Source organism: Paroedura picta, chromosome 5 (genome assembly GCF_049243985.1).
Source record: "Paroedura picta isolate Pp20150507F chromosome 5, Ppicta_v3.0, whole genome shotgun sequence".
NCBI classification, from domain to species: Eukaryota; Metazoa; Chordata; class Lepidosauria; order Squamata; family Gekkonidae; genus Paroedura; species Paroedura picta.
The window spans coordinates 59,745,470-59,763,445 of record NC_135373.1 but is presented as its reverse complement, the minus strand read 5'-3'; the positions used below and the strand labels follow the sequence as shown (position 1 = coordinate 59,763,445).

The 17,976-nt window shown below is 44.1% G+C and overlaps 1 protein-coding gene and 1 long non-coding RNA gene across 12 annotated transcripts in view; one reads left to right on the top strand and one right to left on the bottom strand.

The window, feature by feature from the left end:
- The window catches only part of TBC1D22A (TBC1 domain family member 22A), a 205,818-nt gene extending 192,513 nt beyond the window's left edge, over positions 1–13,305 (bottom strand). For all 7 annotated transcript variants that reach the window (XR_013231116.1, XR_013231117.1, XR_013231118.1 and 4 more), the window contains exons 1-3: positions 13,044–13,305; positions 8,778–8,834; positions 182–522 (exon numbers count right to left, since the gene is read on the bottom strand). Coding sequence is in view for 4 of the 7 variants with exons in the window: in XM_077338248.1 (XP_077194363.1) it covers positions 182–522; positions 8,778–8,834; positions 13,044–13,105 (460 nt within the window). In the remaining 3 variants the exon portion in view is untranslated. The remainder of the gene's footprint in view (positions 1–181; positions 523–8,777; positions 8,835–13,043) is intronic.
- Positions 13,306–13,477: 172 nt separating this feature from the next.
- Positions 13,478–17,976, top strand: part of LOC143837856 (uncharacterized) — a 44,876-nt gene continuing 40,377 nt past the window's right edge. For 3 of the 5 annotated variants that reach the window (XR_013231113.1, XR_013231111.1, XR_013231110.1), the window contains exon 1: positions 13,507–13,555. This is a non-coding gene — a long non-coding RNA (uncharacterized LOC143837856). Of the gene's footprint in view, positions 13,556–17,976 lie in introns of all 5 variants that reach the window. The other 2 variants (XR_013231115.1, XR_013231114.1) reach the window with 2 other exon arrangements.

Below are 17,976 nucleotides of genomic sequence, written 5' to 3'. Positions count from 1 at the left end.
TGGTTGGCCTGTTTTCCGTTTTAAAGTATACATTCGATACACAAATTGATCAATTTAATTTCTCTTTAAATGAAGGTTTCCAAGCATTTAAGGGTCCCTGAAAGAGCACACACATACACTACTGCATTCAAACAAGTAGAAAGATTTTAAGAGGCAACTGAGCTTCTGAAACCGCATTTACCTGCAGAACTTGCTGCATTACTGTCACTAACAGACTTAACCAGCCTACTGTCACCGCATACTGCTGGGGGAATGTCCGGAATCTGAGGTGGGTTTTCCTTCTCCACCACCTGCCCCTCTTGCAGCTTGTGCTGCTCTTGTAACTTGCTGTGATTCCAAATCACACGGTGTGCCGTTTCCATGACTACATCAGTATTAAGGCTTTCTGCAGCCATCGCCAAGAGTTCGTCATCATCATCTCCAACATCCCAAGCATCACTGGTGTTGCTCTCAAATTCTTGGAAGGTGCTAACTTTCTTAAGTTTCACTGGAGTGGTTGGTGGCTTGGATCCTGGTTTTAAGCTGTTTTTAAATACACAAACATGTGGTATTGATACCAGCACTTATTATATTTATTTCAGACAAAGCAAAAAAAGATGCAAGTTAATCAGGAAGAAAACTGACTTCGCCAAAATATAAGCAGACAGTTTTTAAATTATTCTTACTTTCACAGCATGGTGATGCCACAATTGCACCAATAGTAATAACTTTCTTGTTGAAAAAATGAGGCTTCTCTTTGCAAATCCATTATTTAAACCTTAACTTTTAGCAACAGGTAATTTTCATAGCACAAAACTGTATTAAAAATGACTCAAACTGGATGACAGATTTACAAATCTACAAAATATTTACTGTGCAAAGCTCTACATCAGTGGTCCCCAACTTGCGGGCCGCGGCCCGGCGCCGGGCCGCAAAGGCCATGGCACCGGGCCTCGGCTCCCTCTCCCCGCCCCCCCCCCCCCCGCAGTAAAAAACTTCCCAGGCTGCAATCTTGCGGCCCGGGAAGCTTCTTACTGCGGGAGGGCGGGGAGAGGGAATCAGGGCCAGGCCGCGCCCGCGCGGCCCGATGCCCCGCCGGTCCCCAGCCTAATAAAGGTTGGGGACCACTGCTCTACATGATTTGTTCTCTTCCACAATGATTCTGTATTATGCTTAGCAAAATTGTTTAAAGGTCTTTCATTCCTGATGAAGTTGGCTTGGTAATAATACTCAGCAACAGAGCACTGGACATCTCATTCATGAGCCCAGCACAAATATCTGCTCTGGGCAAGTCACTTTCCTTCAGCTTTAAACTACACACATCCACAGATTCCCTTAAGAGAAATTAAAATATTTAATCCATTTTCTAAGAGCAATCTACATCTTCAGTTCCACCTGTGTCAGAGCAATTCATGTAGTCATTGATATGGCCAGAAATGTAAGGAAACTGTTACTTGTATTCATTTTTTTAAAAATCACAGGGGCACTCTGGGCTAGCATGGTCTTTTGAGCGAACAAATCCAAAATAAAACAAATTTGGGGAAGCATAAGCAAAGGAATAAAATAATAATATGGCCTCTGGTTGACTAGAAATAAGATCTAGCAAAGTGTGAGAAGCATCTGAGAACAGCAGAAATGGCCAACTAAATACAGAAACCGAATTAACCACTACAGCTTTTATATATATCCTAAAAAGATATTTCAGTGCAGATGGTTGATCAGATAACAAGCTAGCCAAGAATGTGAATCCTATCATATGGGAAAGCCAGGAATTGTTGAAAGATTAGTTTCTCATATGTTTCAAAAATAAACGGATTTGGAACATCTTTGAAGATGTTTCCTAATTGTATTCTGCTTACTTTGATTTTAAAGAATAGCTAATACACTCAATTTGTCTGCTTAAATTATGTAAGTAGAGTAGGGATGGGCATGAACTGGGAAAATTGAGGATCATTTAGGCTTATGGCTACACACAAACCTTTTCATTTACCAATTTGTGAGGTTCATTATGCAGCAGAATGCCCCCTCCCATGAGCCAGAGACACCAAACTCACTGTGAGTTTGGCAGTTGTCTCTTTGCTACCTGCCCTCCAGGTTTGATAAGGATTGGATTGGGAGGAAAGTAGTCCCTGGGCAGATCCGAGCTGGAGGTTCAGGACATCAAGAAATCACAGCCACAGGTTCAGCTGGGGAGACATGTTCACAAATCCCAATGAGGAGTGTGCGGATCCTCAGCCAAGGAACCCAGCAGTTCTGCCCCTCTGCAAAGATAGATAGCTCAAAGCCCCGAGTCCACCAAACACCACCCCAGCCAGGAGAAAGTGTTCACAAAATCCAATGGGGGAGGGGGGCTCAGTCCTCAGCTGGAGAGCCCAGTAGCTAAGTCCTAGCCAGAGCTAGACACAATGGGAGGAAGGGGTGTCCTCAGCTGAGGAACCAATGAAGCTTAGCCCCTCTGCTCAGCATAAGCATTAGGACATGTGCCTCAGAGCCCCGAAACACCAAACACCCAACCCCACTATTCATAGTGAGGAATTTCTTTGCCACAGTAATCTAGCAGCTCCCTTCTCTCACAGTCCCAGTCAACCTCCAAGCTACTTTCCCAATCTCCACGCACCATGAAAACTATCAAGAGAAAAAACAGCTGCATATTTGCTGGGCATATATACCATTCTGCTCCCATAAAGCAAAATGCGACATCTCTTATTGGTGGACAATGAAGCCTCTCAAGCATTCGGATGGCCACTATTGGTCTTTCCAGGGTTGCAGAAGTATACCCCCCTGTTGCTTTGGTGATTAATTGATCATCACACAGACTTGCTAGCATGCTCCACCCAAATTGCAAAACCTCGGACCACATGGAGGGTTGTGGGAGGCCGGAAATTGTACTAGTCTCAGTTCACAAACCCTAACCCAGACGATTTTCCTGACATTTTAAGGTTTGGTCATTGGGTCATACCCATCCCTAATGAAGGGTCAATGGATAGTATTTTCATTTTTTAAGCTACCCTGTGTTATAACTGTAAATAATTATGTAAAAGGTAAAGGTAAAGGTATCCCCTGTGCAAGCACCGAGTCATGTCTGACCCTTGGGGTGACGCCCTCTAGCGTTTTCATGGCAGACTCAATACGGGGTGGTTTGCCAGTGCCTTCCCCAGTCATTACCGTTTACCCCCCAGCAAGCTGGGTACTCATTTTACCGACCTCGGAAGGATGGAAGGCTGAGTCAACCTTGAGCCGGCTGCTGGGATTGAACTCCCAACCTCATGGGCAGACAGCTCCAGACAGCATATCGCTGCCTTACCACTCTGCGCCACAAGAGGCTCATAAATAATTATGTACTATAAAGGAAAAATGGGGGTAGGATTCCCTAGTAATATTTTAGTTTGTGTCCTACAGCCAAAATGCATCAAAAACATAGCTGAGGTGTATCTCATGGCAGTGACTCAATGATCTACTACAAGAAAGCAAGCAGGTGCTTACAGATTCTTTAGTACATGCCTATATCAAGTCTGACCCGTCATTCAGAACAACATGCAGTCCTACACATAGACAAGACTCGAGTCCTTTTCTTCTCTGTCTGTTCTGCTTTTAATACTCCTCCCTTCCCCCCACAATAGCATCACATCATGTTTACTCTGGGCACAATCCACTAAGAATTATGTGCAAGTCTTTTTAAAGTTCATAGGAACTAAGCATGTCCCTTTTCAATGCACTTGTACAGAAATTCACTTTATGCCATTTTTTTTATTTGGAGGAGGAGAGAAACAAGACAGGTTTTTATGAGGGGAAAGAAAGGTATGTTGGCCAAGTGATCTCTGTGTCCTAATTTTCTTTTCCTGTGTTTTAGAAACCTATGGCTTCATCCACAATGCATTTTTGTTCCAAAGCATTAAAAAGCCTACTATTTATTAATAAGTACAAGGAAACTGTGATATCCATCTCTAAAGAACATGTAAACCAGGGAACTGTTGGTGTACAGAAGCTTGCTGGCCTTAGAACACCCTTTACTAATGTCAGATTAAGTAAAATGTAGCCAGAGGAACAGCTATTACATGGAAAATTAACATGCAACTTGTGCATCCCTTCAACTCAGCCATGAAGTCTGAGACTTGAATAACAGTGAGAGGAGATAGTAAAAAGGTAAAGGTAAAGGTATCCCCTGTGCAAGCACCGAGTCATGTCTGACCCTTGGGGTGACGCCCTCTAGCGTTTTCATGGCAGACTCAATACGGGGTGGTTTGCCAGTGCCTTCCCCAGTCATGACCGTTTACCCTCCAGCAGCAAGCTGGGTACTCATTTGACCGACCTCGGAAGGATGGAAGGCTGAGTCAACCTTGAGTCGGCTGCTGGGATTGAACTCCCAGCCTTATGGGCAAAGCTTTCAGACGGCTGCCTTACCACTCTGCGCCATAGTAGAACACTAATATTAGTTACAAGCCCTTAACTTGTTTTCTTCATTGCTCTTTGTGACAACTTACAAATCACAGAGAAGAAAAACTTCAGACAAGGTAGAAACTACATTACACTATTCACAATGTATAAATTCTGAAAACAGATGTAGGCACCTATATTTATACACAAGATAAGCCCACTGCAGCAGTGGGCTCTCCATATGCTACACTATTTTTCAATGAAGTAACTTTCCTTCTCCTTTGTCTTTAAATAATCTTCAGAATTGCAAATAATTAAAAAATTAACCAACAGCTTCCCCTTTTCTGTGCCTAAGAGGCATGTAAGCAGTGAGTTAAGAGGTCAGGCCGCCTTGGAAGACACATGAACTGGTGTGGAGGTAAGACAGGCATCGTGAGTGAGCTACAAGCTTGTATATTCCTCTGACTCCCCCAGAAGTTTCCCTTGCCTTCACTACAAGTGCACACAAACACTACCTGTGGTTAAAGGCTAGCCAGAGCTAGCCAAAGGTTAAAGGCTAGCCAGGATATGTGGTTAAAGGCTAGCCAGGATATGCAAAACTGTTTCAAATTCTGACTAGCACTAACCATCATTTGAAGATGTAACAGAATACCATGATTAAGACTGGGATGGAAAGAGGTGGGGATAGGGGTTCTTCCTCACCTAGTAAGAAAAAGGTGCATAACATTCAAACCAACAAAATCTTCCAATTCCAGAGAAAATCATGAAATCAACATTCAACATAATGGCAAGTACTCAAAAACACCTCATAACTCAGCTTCATGAAACTTTAAAATGCACATCTTTTCCCATGGTTCAGAAATTTAGTCTCTCCTACACGTGACAGAAAACAAGTTTCTCAAATACGTGACAGAAAACAAGTTTCTCAAATACTACTTCGCAGACTGCATCTGCTCAAACCTGCCCATGAAGAAGACCTGTGGCAATATCTGGGGGCCCCAGGGAGATCAGAAGAGCAAAGAGAACTAATTTTAAACTCAGGCAGGCAATAGTTTGAGTCCAGAAACACCTTAGAAACAATCAAGATTTTCTGGGCATACTCTTTCAAGAGTCAGGTGTCATTGGCCTCTAAGGTACTACTGGGCTCCTATCTAGCTGTTCTACTGCAGACCAAAACAGCTACCTTCTCAAACTATTAAGCAGGCAATTAATTTTCAGATATAAAGCATAATTAATCCAAAGCCTCTGTCTGCACCGCAGAGGAAAAAGCTGAAAACTGCATCACTTTATATTGTTCAGGTCATGTATAGCTTTGTGGCCCTCCCTGCAACACAGAGTAGGACCATTCCCTAGCAATACCATCAGTTTTCTAAGGTATTTGAATGACAGAGTAACTCTAGCCTTTTTCAGGCAATACTAGGCAGATTTTACTTCATAAAAAGAAAACTAGATTTTTATGCCTACAGGGCTCTTGCATTCCATTCAACTGTCTTTCATGCCTCCCTATGTTTAAACCCTCCTATACACCATCCCCACCCGAACCTATATAGCATCATAGTGAATTCTCATTGAGTTCAATAGAACAGTGGTCCCCAAACTATTTATCGCCGGGGACCAGTCAACACATGACAATTTTACTGAGGCCCAGGGGGGTGTAGTCTTTTGCCAAGGAACACTGCCGCCGCCTGAGCCCCTGCTCCACTTGCTTTCCAACCGGCCCCTGACTTCCCGCCACCCGCTGGGGGTGCTGCCAGCAGCAGCTGCGCAGTGCCATGCCATGGGGGAGCTCCAGCCATGGCAGCCGCCGGAGAGCACCAAAGGTGGAGCCGGCAGCAGAGGGGCAGCCCCTGGAGCAGCAGCCAGGGAGGAGGATGAGGAGGCATGGTACCGACTGATCTACGGACCGGGACCGGTCTCCGGACCGGGGGTTGGGGACCACTGCAATAGAAGACTGCATGTCAGGGTTTCTGAAGCATAATCAACTTAGAATGCAACCAACATATAGAATGTATATTTTGGTTTGTATAAAACAGTGAATTTATCAAATGCGAACAGGCTCTTATACAGTAAAGAGTCAATGGGAAGTGTACATCTTGGAAGCAAGCTATTATCAGGAAAAAAATTCACAGTCAGAGTAGTTCAGCAGTGGAATAGGCTGCCTAAGAAGGTGGTGAGCTCCCCCTCACTGGCAGTCTTCAAGCAAAGGTTGGACACACACTTTTCTTGGACGCTTTAGGATGCTTAGGGCTGATCCTGCGTTGTGCAGGGGGTTGGACTAGATGGCCTGTATGGCCCCTTCCAACTCTATGATTCTATGATGCTATGATTCTATTAGCTATTGCGTATTATAGGGATCTATACAACAATGAATAATGACGTTCAAGTCCAGAAGGCTAATGCTCAATGTAAGCTCTCTTCCCCCTCCTAAACTATATAATTAGGGAGTGGCCCTGAAGCTGATAATATCCACCAATTTAAATTAAATTATTAAATTGCTGTTTTAACTGTTAACTGTTGATTTTACTTGTTGAATTTTATTGTTCAATGCTGGTCATGTTGTTCACTGCCCCAGGACATCAAACTGCTAAAAGGGCATTATAAAATCAAATAAATAAAATACCGTAGTCATGTGGCTATGTCCACCAAGTTTTATTTGTTAAATATTGATCAATTCCCATCTTTACGAAGAACACAATTTTGTTAAAGTAGGTCTCATAATCAACACTATAGCATTTCGGTGACTCCTCCTTCCCTTCAGCATCAGTGGAAAAGCTTGCTAGATCCACCACAGGAAATGGATTCTAAAGGGACAGTGCGTATTTCCCATCTTGGAAAACAATGGCTACAGGAAAAGCATCCCAAAATTGGAATGCCTATCCAAGAAAGTTTAACACAATAGTACCCTGAAACATAAACAAGGAATAAAAATAGCTAGAAATATATTATTTTGCAGATGTATATGATAGATCCAGATCTTTATGCATACTGTTTGGTAGTCCTTGGAGGAAGGACAGGATACAATTGTAATAAACTGTTAACAGAGAGGATTGATTAGATAGAGAATATCACTGCAGAGTTTCTCTGTCCCCCAGAGCAGCATCTTATGGAGATCAGTGGGCTGTAGGAGGGGGGAAGAAAGTTTCTGTACCTGTGCGATAGGACCCAGAAGTAAAGGCAAAAGGAAACCCAGAAAAGGTGAGGGTAAATAATAAAGGCAAGGTTTATTTGTTTTCATTCAGCTCAAAATGGGTTAATGCCAGGCAGAGTCAGTATACTGGACTGACCAGCTAAGGAGCAGTGGGGAAAGAGTAGGAAAAAAAAGGGAAAGGCTAGTCAGATTGGAGTCAGTCTGCATCAGTCAACTGACTCAAGCAGGAGAGAACTTGAGGGGAAAATATTAATACAGTACAGAACAGCTGTGTTCTAAAGACAGCTCCAGAGAAATAAGGGGCAGGCTGAAAACAAGGTGCTTAGTGGGGGGGGGGGGAGTCTTTGGGGGAAACAACCCTTCCTAGCCCAGGTTCTAAGAAAGCTGAGCAGCTGGATTCAGGGGGGCTGAAGAATGAGATGTGCCAGTGAAAGGACCATTCTTCTCCAAGCAGTAAGTGATATAACCTCTGAGGTAAAACTGTATGCCTACAGTAGAAAGGAGGCACTTTATTTTTGTCATTTGGTTCAGAAACCCTTTTCTATTATAACAGACTAGCAAACCAAGAACAATTTAACATCTAACATGCTACCAGGCTGACCAGCAAGAACAAGATAAAGAAGGTTAGGGAACTTCCATATGGTTAAAGAAGACAGATGGGTATGTCTTAGTTCTCAGCTTCCTTCCATCATATTTAGCTCCAAAAGGACATTGTCACAACCTATTATGGAAAATTAGTATAGGACCAAACCCCACATTTGAAAGATGATATAGCACAGGGGTAGTCAACCTGTGGTCCCCCAGATGTTCATGGACTACAATTCCCATGAGCCCCTGCCAGCAAATGTTGGCAGGGGCTCATGGGAATTGTAGTCCATGGACATCTCAAGGACCACAGGTTGACTACCACTGATATAGCACACCAAGAAAGAACCCGGATAAGCAGATTAATCCAACAAAATGTGTGTAAACATATCAAGAATAAACATTTTCAGTTCTAGATCTAGTCATAGGTAACTGTTGCCAAAGCTTTGAAAGTTATGAGAATTAAAATATTAATTTCTTTTGCACAGAGAACTGTTTTTCTTTACTTTTAAGTTGAATGAAAACAGTTTGATACATTTCTTCCCATGATTCAGGAAGCCAGTGCAAGAGGAAGGAAAAGATGTAGTCAGAAGGAAAAAGGGGAGATGTCTAAGAGCATTACTTCATCAGAAAAATAGAAAGCAAAGATATTTCATAGCTTTATCTCCTTTTCTAGTTGATGAAAACTTACGTTCCATGCAACAATGGATCAAATGGAGGATGTTGAGCGCCATACACATGTTGAATGCTAGAAAGGGGACAAAAAGAGAGCTTTAATAAAGTATTAAGTTTTTTAAAAAAAACACAGAAGAATATAGCAGCAACCACATAAATATGTGACCACTGCCTAACTGGTCTCTCATTTTTTTGCAGCTTACCATCATTTGTTTCAGAGAACAGTAGAAGAACAGAAAAGTTCATGAAAGACACCAACTTGAGCCTGCAAGCACTGATTCTTGATAGTAATAATAATCATTGATACAGCAGTCCACCATTCAAAGAGTTGCATATTAATCATTTCAGTGGTGCATTGACTCATTCTATAAAACAGGTTAGGACTATTCTTCACATACACTGGCCACTCCCAGTGTACCAGCTCTTAGAGTTTCCAATCAAGGTTGCAAACTGGCCTAGAGAAACATGACCTGATCTTTGATCTATGGAAATAGGCAGGTGATATTTCTCATGGCATAGAGATAAATAACATTACCTAGGAAATACCAGCCATGACTTGGATGGCCCTGGCTGGCCTTGATCTCAGAAGCTAAGAAGAGCAAACCATCTCTAAGTGTCTTTGGCCTTGAAAACCCTATGGGGTCACCACAAATCAACCGCAATTTGACAGGACTTTCCACCCTACCACCAAATAATGTCTCAAACAGCTCTCAACCCTTCCTCAATTTGACTCACTTGCTACAAAAATAGTGCAACTAAATTGGAAGGAAGGATTTTGCTGTGCAGTAGTAGAGCAGTTGCCATTGGAGAGTTATCAGAAAACAGTCAACATTGGAAACACGTGGGGGAGGGCCCAGGGGGGAAGGGGTTGGGTTCTTTAACTCCCTGAGAATGTTTTTCAATTTTTATGAAAAACTGAAAAAAGGGGGAGAGGGGTGCATTCTAAAATTCTATCACAACAAATGGTGTGATATTCTTTAAAAATTGATCAAAGCAAGGCAAGTTCAGTAACTCAAAATCCCGTGAATGGGTGATGCTTTGATGGATAGGCATATAATAAGTTATTAATATTAATAACAGGCTCCAAATTCTTTCCCTGATACAAATAGCTCAAAGTGGATTACAGTTGAACCCATTACTTGCCTCAGATAATGTGTTAACAGCCTAAAATCAGATTTTGCAGCCAATGGCTCTCTCAAACCATGTAATCTACCATATTAATAGGACACTGCTCATGCAAACAAGTTGCTTGGTGTATTTACATCTGTGATATGCAAGAGGCTGAAGATCTCCCTCACAATATGATGCATTGTCCTCTGTATGTGGAACCCAGATACATTTCTGGTGACCATTTTAGCAGTCCTATAACACTCTAGCTGCCAAGAAAATATATGCAAAAGTGGACTGAAATCTAAAAGCTGTAGCTTTGTAATCTGTCTTCATTGTGTGGCATTTTATAGGCCCATTATGCACGAGGGGAATAGCGCACATTCGGGGTGGAATGGGTGCGACTAAAATCACCGATAACACATGGTGCCGGCTGCAACCGGCCGCAGATTCAGTGCATGCCACCGAAAAAGCCGCGTTAGCTAAACGAGGAAGAAAGCGCAGCTTCCGGGTGACCGGGGCGCAACCAGAAGCGGTGCCAGGGTCGCCGCGTGCATAATCGGTTACTCTGGGTTTTGCCGCCGTTGCGTCCCGTCCATAACCGGTTTGCTTTGCTTCTTCCCCCTCCGCGTTTTCCATGTGACCCGAAATCGCCGTTTCGGCGGCCGTGCATAATGGGCCATACTGATGACTGTTTTATTCTTCGTATCTTTTATTTAGATCACCTTTGTAACAACCTTTGACCATACACAATAAACTTTTACTACCACTACACTTTTTTCCTCATAAGAAAAACGGTAAAATGATATAGAAGATAGCATATTAACTTAGAATTCTCAACCTCCAGGTTCATACTCCTCCCAAATAAACATTTCAAATGCACAGATTATTTCTATGAACTTCGAGTATATTCAACTGTATGCAACACTCTTGACTTCCCAAACTCACTAGCTCAGTTATTGATTAAGAAGATGAATTACAATGAACTGAGGAAAAAAATCATCCCTCCTGGAGAACCAGCTAACTTGAGAAACCATGAACTCTGGCTCCAAGTTTTGTACTGTATTTACTCAAAAGGAAGGTATTCTTGAACCTAAGACACACATACCCTTTAAAATATTATATGGCAAAAATTATTTTTACTCAACATAACTAACACACCCCTTCATGTTATAGCTGGGGAAAGTTGGTGTTTATATTTCAGTAATATATTCAGTAATATTTCCCATTTCAGCTGCATAGTACCCCTTTTACCAACAGAAAGCAGCACTGAACTAAAGGATAGTCAGCTAAGCTGAATATACTAATGCTGAGTGGAGTAACACCTCAAAAGATTTAAGAGTCATGGTTTGCAATTACAAATTTAATTGCTCAACTTTGATAAAATCTTTAAAGTGCTGCAGTTAAAAAATCAACTTCCTTTCCTGTAGCTTAGTCTGATTATGAAAACAGGTAAATGTTTACACTTACTCTGTTTTCACATAGATTCAAGAGGGTAGCCTTGAATAAATCTTTGTTGGTCTTAAATGTGCCACTGGACTCGGATTTTGTTTTGTTCTGTTTTAACATTTCATACAAGAATAAAACTTATCAAAGAGTCATTCACCACACTGGATTCAGTAATGGTGTGCAATATAATAAATAATAACAATAAATAAACAGTGATTAACTGATTAAAAAAGAAACTAGTACCACCTGTGAATGCATCTGAGAGAGAGAATGTCAGTGGCAGGAAATTTTACATGACATGTTTTGAAAAGCAGAGGTACAAGTCCTGTAGGCTGGTGGATGGTGCAAGAGACTTATACCTTGCATACTGAAAAATCCATATATCCATCTACATCCTTTCCTAACCTGAGATACTACTGCCTTTATGAAACAAGCACCACACTACCACCCAACCCAATTTCTGTTATCTATGCGCTCAAGCATCAGCCAGCCTAATTCCTATCATGCATTCCCCCAGTGCCTCCTGCTTTCTTTCATAAACTAAGGAAGTGCAGGAGACAATAAAGCTTTCAGAGCAGTTATTTTTCTTTCACTTGACATTTTTGTTTTATCTGGGTCATTCTTCAACTTCAGTTTCATTTCCCCTTAATTAGATTCTTTGCTACTAGAGAAATCTAAGCAAACGCTAAATTTCCCATTGTGAATATAGTCCCAAAGCAAAAATCTCACTTTTCTTTAACAGCTCATGGAACAGGCAAAAGTCACAACAGGCAGCAAAAAGATGCATTTTCTAAAAGTGGTCCCTAGCCTTATTCATACAAGAAGTTTCCCAAAACAGGAAGTGGCTGCCCTATGGCTGCATAGGATCATCTAATTCAGCAATATCTCCAACAATTGGTCAGCTACTTCCAGGAAAAGCACAAGCAGAAAGACAACTGTTATCCCCACACCCAGTCATTTATCCACAGCATTAGTTATTTCACAGACATAGAACACACTGTTTTAATTTTTTTTAATTACACAGCCAAATGTTTTAACTGCACTGTATACAGAAGTCACAATAGTTAAATCTCAGTGCCCATCAATATGAGGACGATAATCCTATTTCACAGAACCAAAAAGAGCAGATAAAGTGCTCAGACCACTCAACAACTTTGAAAACAGTACTATGGGGTGAAACTGTGACTCTGTAAGAAAGCATCTGCTTTGGACATATGTCAGCCACAACTTTATCTGAGGGTGTGAGACACTATCCAAGACTCTTGGAAAGCCACTGCTAGTCAGATTGGGCAATATCACTTGGACAATACCACTTGGACAATCTAATAACCTCACTCAGAATGGGGCAGTATATATGTTCAAACTTCCTGGGTAAGCCAAAGGAGCAGAACACCTGCTTTGCATGCAGAAGTCCACAGGTAGTGGGTGATAAAAAATGACCTCAACCCAGACCTGAGAGAGCCACTAGCTATCAAAACAGAAGACACTGTTCTTACCAGTCGCAATAAGGCAAATTTCGATATTTACGTGACTGTCGATGATCACAACAGCAGCGTCAGGTAGGCCTCCCTTCTGTCAGTAGCTGGCAAGCGGCAGTCAGTTCCGCGGTTTAACACAAGCCCTTCTTATCCAGGGGTCAGCCCCACTGATACCGACGAGGATCGCAGCCCCCCCCCCCCCCATCCCAGAGCGCCTTCTTTGGCTCCCCCGTCTCCGCGCCGCTCACCTGCCAGGCACCCGGGAAACATTCCGCTTCCAGAACTGCTTCCGACCCGCGTCGCTCGCCATCTTCTCGTCACCTCATCGCCCTCCTTCCTCCCCAGCAAGAGCTTCGGCGGCCCAAAAGGGACGAGGCCTGATAGTTTCCCCTTTGAAGCACGCAGCCGTCGCTCCCCCCTCGGCCAAAAACCGGCTCCTGAGGCCTCACTCCATCGCCGCCCGTCTTCCCTGAAGCCCACCGCAGAGCGCCGCCATACTGGCACCCTGAAACAAGCGCCGTCCGCATTGGTTAATGGGGATCAACGGCTATTTTCGTCCAATCACAAGTGAGATGACTGCCGGGCCGCTGAGGGGAAAGTGCCTAATCAATATCCGCGAATCCTATTGGTGCCTAGTTTAAATGGTAGCCAATGGAAATCCTCCGTCGGGGATTGGGCGCGCTCCGTAGCTGCTTGTTAATTTCCACGGAAGTTTGTAGCGCGGGGCCGATTCATGCTGGTGGAGGCTCCGGAGGCTGAGGTTTGTGGGACGATGGTGGCATTCAGGGTCCTCCAAACATCGCACTAGGCAACGGGGCTCTGGGACCTTCAGCCAGGTGTCTCATTATTCTGGCAGTAGAGGAATCCCATTAATCCACCTGTGCTGATTTGAGGCAGTCAATATAAGCAGAAATCTGGGGGCAATTTAGGGACTAATGTGACTGTATCCCAGGAGGACAAATAGTTAAAAGAAAAAAGACTTTAGGTCCCAAAATTATGTGACTCTTCCGTGTTGTGGATGCTGAAGCCACTCAGGGGTAGCTAATTTTAGTTCCAAATTGGCGTAAAGATTCTTGGATAGTTTTACTGCAGCTTGGGTAGGGTTAAACACAGGGTCCAGCAAAGGACAAGGATTAAAACTGAGGACACAGGGCTAATTTAAACTCCAGTATCACTTTGAAATTTATTATGCCAGTAGATAGATTAAAGCAGGCTTCCCTGGGGTTTCTTGAGGAAGGGTTTTGTGTGTGTGTATGTGTACCATGTGTTTACAGGCAAAGCCTGTTGCTCCCAGGAATACAGTGGGTGCCTATAGCACATACAGCTGTTCTGTGACCTTCCCGAGTTCTGGACCTCTGCACACACACACCTTACTCCCGGCTGGAGCTTGAGATCCAGTGTGCTGAAGTGGTTAAAAAGTAGCAGACTCTAATCTCAAGAGCCTAGTTTGATTCCTGACTCCTCATCCATATGCAGCCAGCTGGGTTGCCAACTTCCAAGTGGGGGCCTGGAAGACTTTCAGGAAGATGAAAGAGAAAGACAAAAATAAAGAGGGGAGAGCGAAGGAAGGCATCAGTTTTCCTGGAGAAAACAGATTCTTTGGTGGGGCACTGACCCTCCTGCCCCACCCCCATACAAAAGTGTCTACATAGGTCCCTACCTCCCCACCAAACCTCAGAACTTCCAAAGGCCAGGCAGGTTGTGGAAGAGGTTGTGGAGTGGTGGGCTGCCACCATCCTGCCCCCCCCCCCAATCTCCCAAAGGCTGGAGCAGGCAGGGAAGGACATAAGGGGGCTGTGTCCTTCCTTCCCCTTTCACATCTCCCAAAGACCAGGCTGGGGGGGGGGGAGAGAAGACTGCTTTAGGATGCTTAGGGCTAATCCTGCATTGAGCCGGGGGTTGGACTGGATGGCCTGTATGGCCCCTTCCAAGACCATAGGGGATGGACTGCCTCCTTCCCTGCCCATCTCCCAATGGGCAGGGAAGGCTGTGGGGGGAGGCTGCCTCCTCACTTATTCCACATCTCCCAAACCCTGAGCTTGCTGGGGTAGGCCACAGCAGGTGGGTAGGCCGCCTCTTTCCCACCCACCTCCCCCAAAGGCCAGCCTGCTTGAAGAAGGCCATGGGGAATGGGCAGCCTCCTTCCCACTATTCTATCTGCCAAAGGGCAGGCCGGACCGGGAAGGTTGCAGTGGGATCCCTCCTTCTCACCCTCTCATCTCCCAAGGACAAGCTAGACCGGTAAGGCTGTGGGAAAGAGGCTGTCTTCTTTCCATCTCCCCACATTTTCTAAGGGTCAGGCTAGAAAGGGAAGGCTGCTGGATCTGAGGAGAACACTCTGATGGCTAGCTGCAGGGTCATAGAGAGGTGTTGTGAGCTCAGATCCTGTTAGGGAGGACTCCTTGGATGAAAAGCTTGGCCAGGAGCTCCCAGCTTCACCTGAATGAGAGATTAGCCCAGCCAAATGTCCAACAGGCTGAGAGCTCTAACCAGCAGAAGGGAATGGATCTGCAGACAAACCAAAGCTCAGATTCCAAAGTTGTTGCAGGAGCTCCTCATTCCACTACCCAGTCTCCAGCTGCAGCTCCCTGCCTTGTCAGCATACCTGGCTCACCTGAGCCAATTAAGCAATGTCAGCTATGTGCTGAAAGAGAGTTCCAGTCTAAAAAGCACTACACCAAGATCAGTTGCTGACTGCAGAAGATGGTGAATCCTCACAGAGTGAGAGGCTACTGACAGCCTATATTAACTTGAGGCTGGGAGGCCTGGGTTGTGGATGCAACCTGTGACCTGGTTCTTCTGGTGATGTCCTTGGACTGCCTGAAGGAACCCTTGACTCACCGTACAGAGTTAAGACATTCATTGCATTCTGTCTGTCCCTTAGCACTTTTTTTTTGAAATACGGATTCTAACTCCCTGGCAGCTTGTCTGTGTTCCCCTCCAGCAGAGAGCTGAAAATTGAGACCAGCACAGGAGGCAAAAGGAACAGCTGGCTTTCCTCCCTTGCTGGGAGAAGCAAGCAGCAAAGGGGACAGATAAGCCCCACAATTGGCCCTCTCTCCCAGTTTGTGGCACACCCCCAGGGAGGGCCAATTAGGTAGGGAGTCAGTTGTCTTTATGCAATTTCACCTTATTTGCCCCAATTGGCAGATTGCAATTTGAACTGATTGGCCCTCACTGGCAACTTGAGCTAATTGGCACTCATCAGCAGAGTGCTATTTTAACTGATTGGCCCTCATTGGCAGATTGCTCTCTCCCTATTGAGAATGGTAGTGGGGAAGCTGATAGGGTTGCCAGTCATGGCCTGACAACTGGCAGATGATGAGGGCAATAGATGAGTGAAGGAAGTTACTGACTGTGGAGGTGGTGATATCCATTGCTGCATGAGAAATCATTTCCAGTACAATTTAGAAGTGCCAGAAATCAAAAACAGCTGTATGTTTCAAACAAACATGAAAACATTGGTTGGCAAAGAACTTACAGTAGGTTTTTCAATCACTGTCTCTATGTCAGTTTTTCTTAACTTTTTTACCATTGAGAATCCCCTGAAACATTCAGGTTTCAAGAAACCCCAGGTCCCAGCAGGAGGCTGGTATCCCTGCCACTGTTCAGGGATGCCAGCCTTCAGATGGGACCTGGAGAATCCCCAGAATGAAAGCTCCTTTCCAGACTGCAGAGATCAGTTCCCCTGGAAGAAAGGGCAAGCTTCTGGAAACCGGAAGGAAGTTGGAAGTAGAGAGCTTATGCCTTGTTAAGCTGCTCCTGGTTGAGGGCAGCCTGTTAATTAGGGCTAATCTACAAGGTACAAATAGGTATTCCTAGATGAGGGACACTTACTCATGAGTAAATATTCCCAGAGCAGAGGCATTTCCTTGGCACCCTGGATCCCAGAGGGCCAGAAATAAGCTGTTTCTGGGCCTTCTACAGCTCCCCCATCTCCAGAAGGCATGCAGAGGCTGCCCAGGCTACTGCCATATGCTCTAAGGCTGGCTCCACTTCCACCCAGCAAACTTCTGAAACTGGCAGGAAATTGGAGGTGGAAAGCTGATTCCTTATTAAGCCCTTCGTGGGTGAGGGCTACCTCCTGATTGGGTCTAAACTACCGGGGTGGACCTTTCCTGGATGAGAGCCAATCAGGTCAGCAGTCAGTTTGGTCATAAGGTTAACTGATAATAATGATAATGATGTGACCAGATTGTCCCAGTTTTGGAGGGACATCTGGGGGCACCTGGCAAATTGTACTGATGTTGAAATTAAAAAATATATATTACAATACTATTTTTGCATTCTATGAAAACTTTTGTTGCTCCATATAGACCAAATGTTTAATTAAGAACCCCCCCCCCCGGTCTATGGTGTCACCTTACCATATATGGTTCTCCCAATCTGGTCACCTTACCATATATGGTTCTTCCATATGACCAGTGATGGGCCTGGATGGGGTGGGAAGGGGAGGGGGCCCAACTAGGTGTGTACACAGCTATGCTTCCCAATCATATTCTGCACAGTTGTGCCATTTCTGAGGTTTCTTAAACCTGAAGAATGTTTCAGGGGTTTCTGAATAGTTAAACAGTTGAGAAAGGCTAGATTAAAGTAAAACTACCCGAGACTGGGGATAGTGATTTTGAAGACAAGGTAGTTTTCAGTAATCGAAAAAAGAAAATAAATAACAAACAAGGGAAATAACAAAACAAACTATAGACAGTGTTTAAATACAACTACAGAGTCCAATTTTAAGCTAATCTAAATGTTTAAACTTATTCTCATGTTCTTTAAAGAAGAGGGTCTTTTCCATACAAGAATGTATCTCCTGTAACTGCAGAGGCTATTCAATTACAGTCCCTTTAAGCCAAGCCTAGAAGGCCTAGATTTATATTTGAAATTAATTTCACATTTGAAGAAAGAAGAGGCCTGAGCATCTCTTTTTTTCCAGCAAAACCTGTTGTTAACCAACCAAAGGCTGACTTACTCATCCGCCATTATTAGCTCCCAATCTGTGTGGTTGACTCGGGGGGGGGGGCAGTTTTTTCAAAGCTATTTATTTAGGGTTCCTATGAGTACATCCCAGCTCTGTGAACTAGCAGGCCCTCTCCAGTGACAGAGTGTCTGGAAAGAGGGAATAAACAGCTGGATTTAGCAGACTAATGGGTTCAGTAGCAGGAAGCTAGAGTACTAATCTCT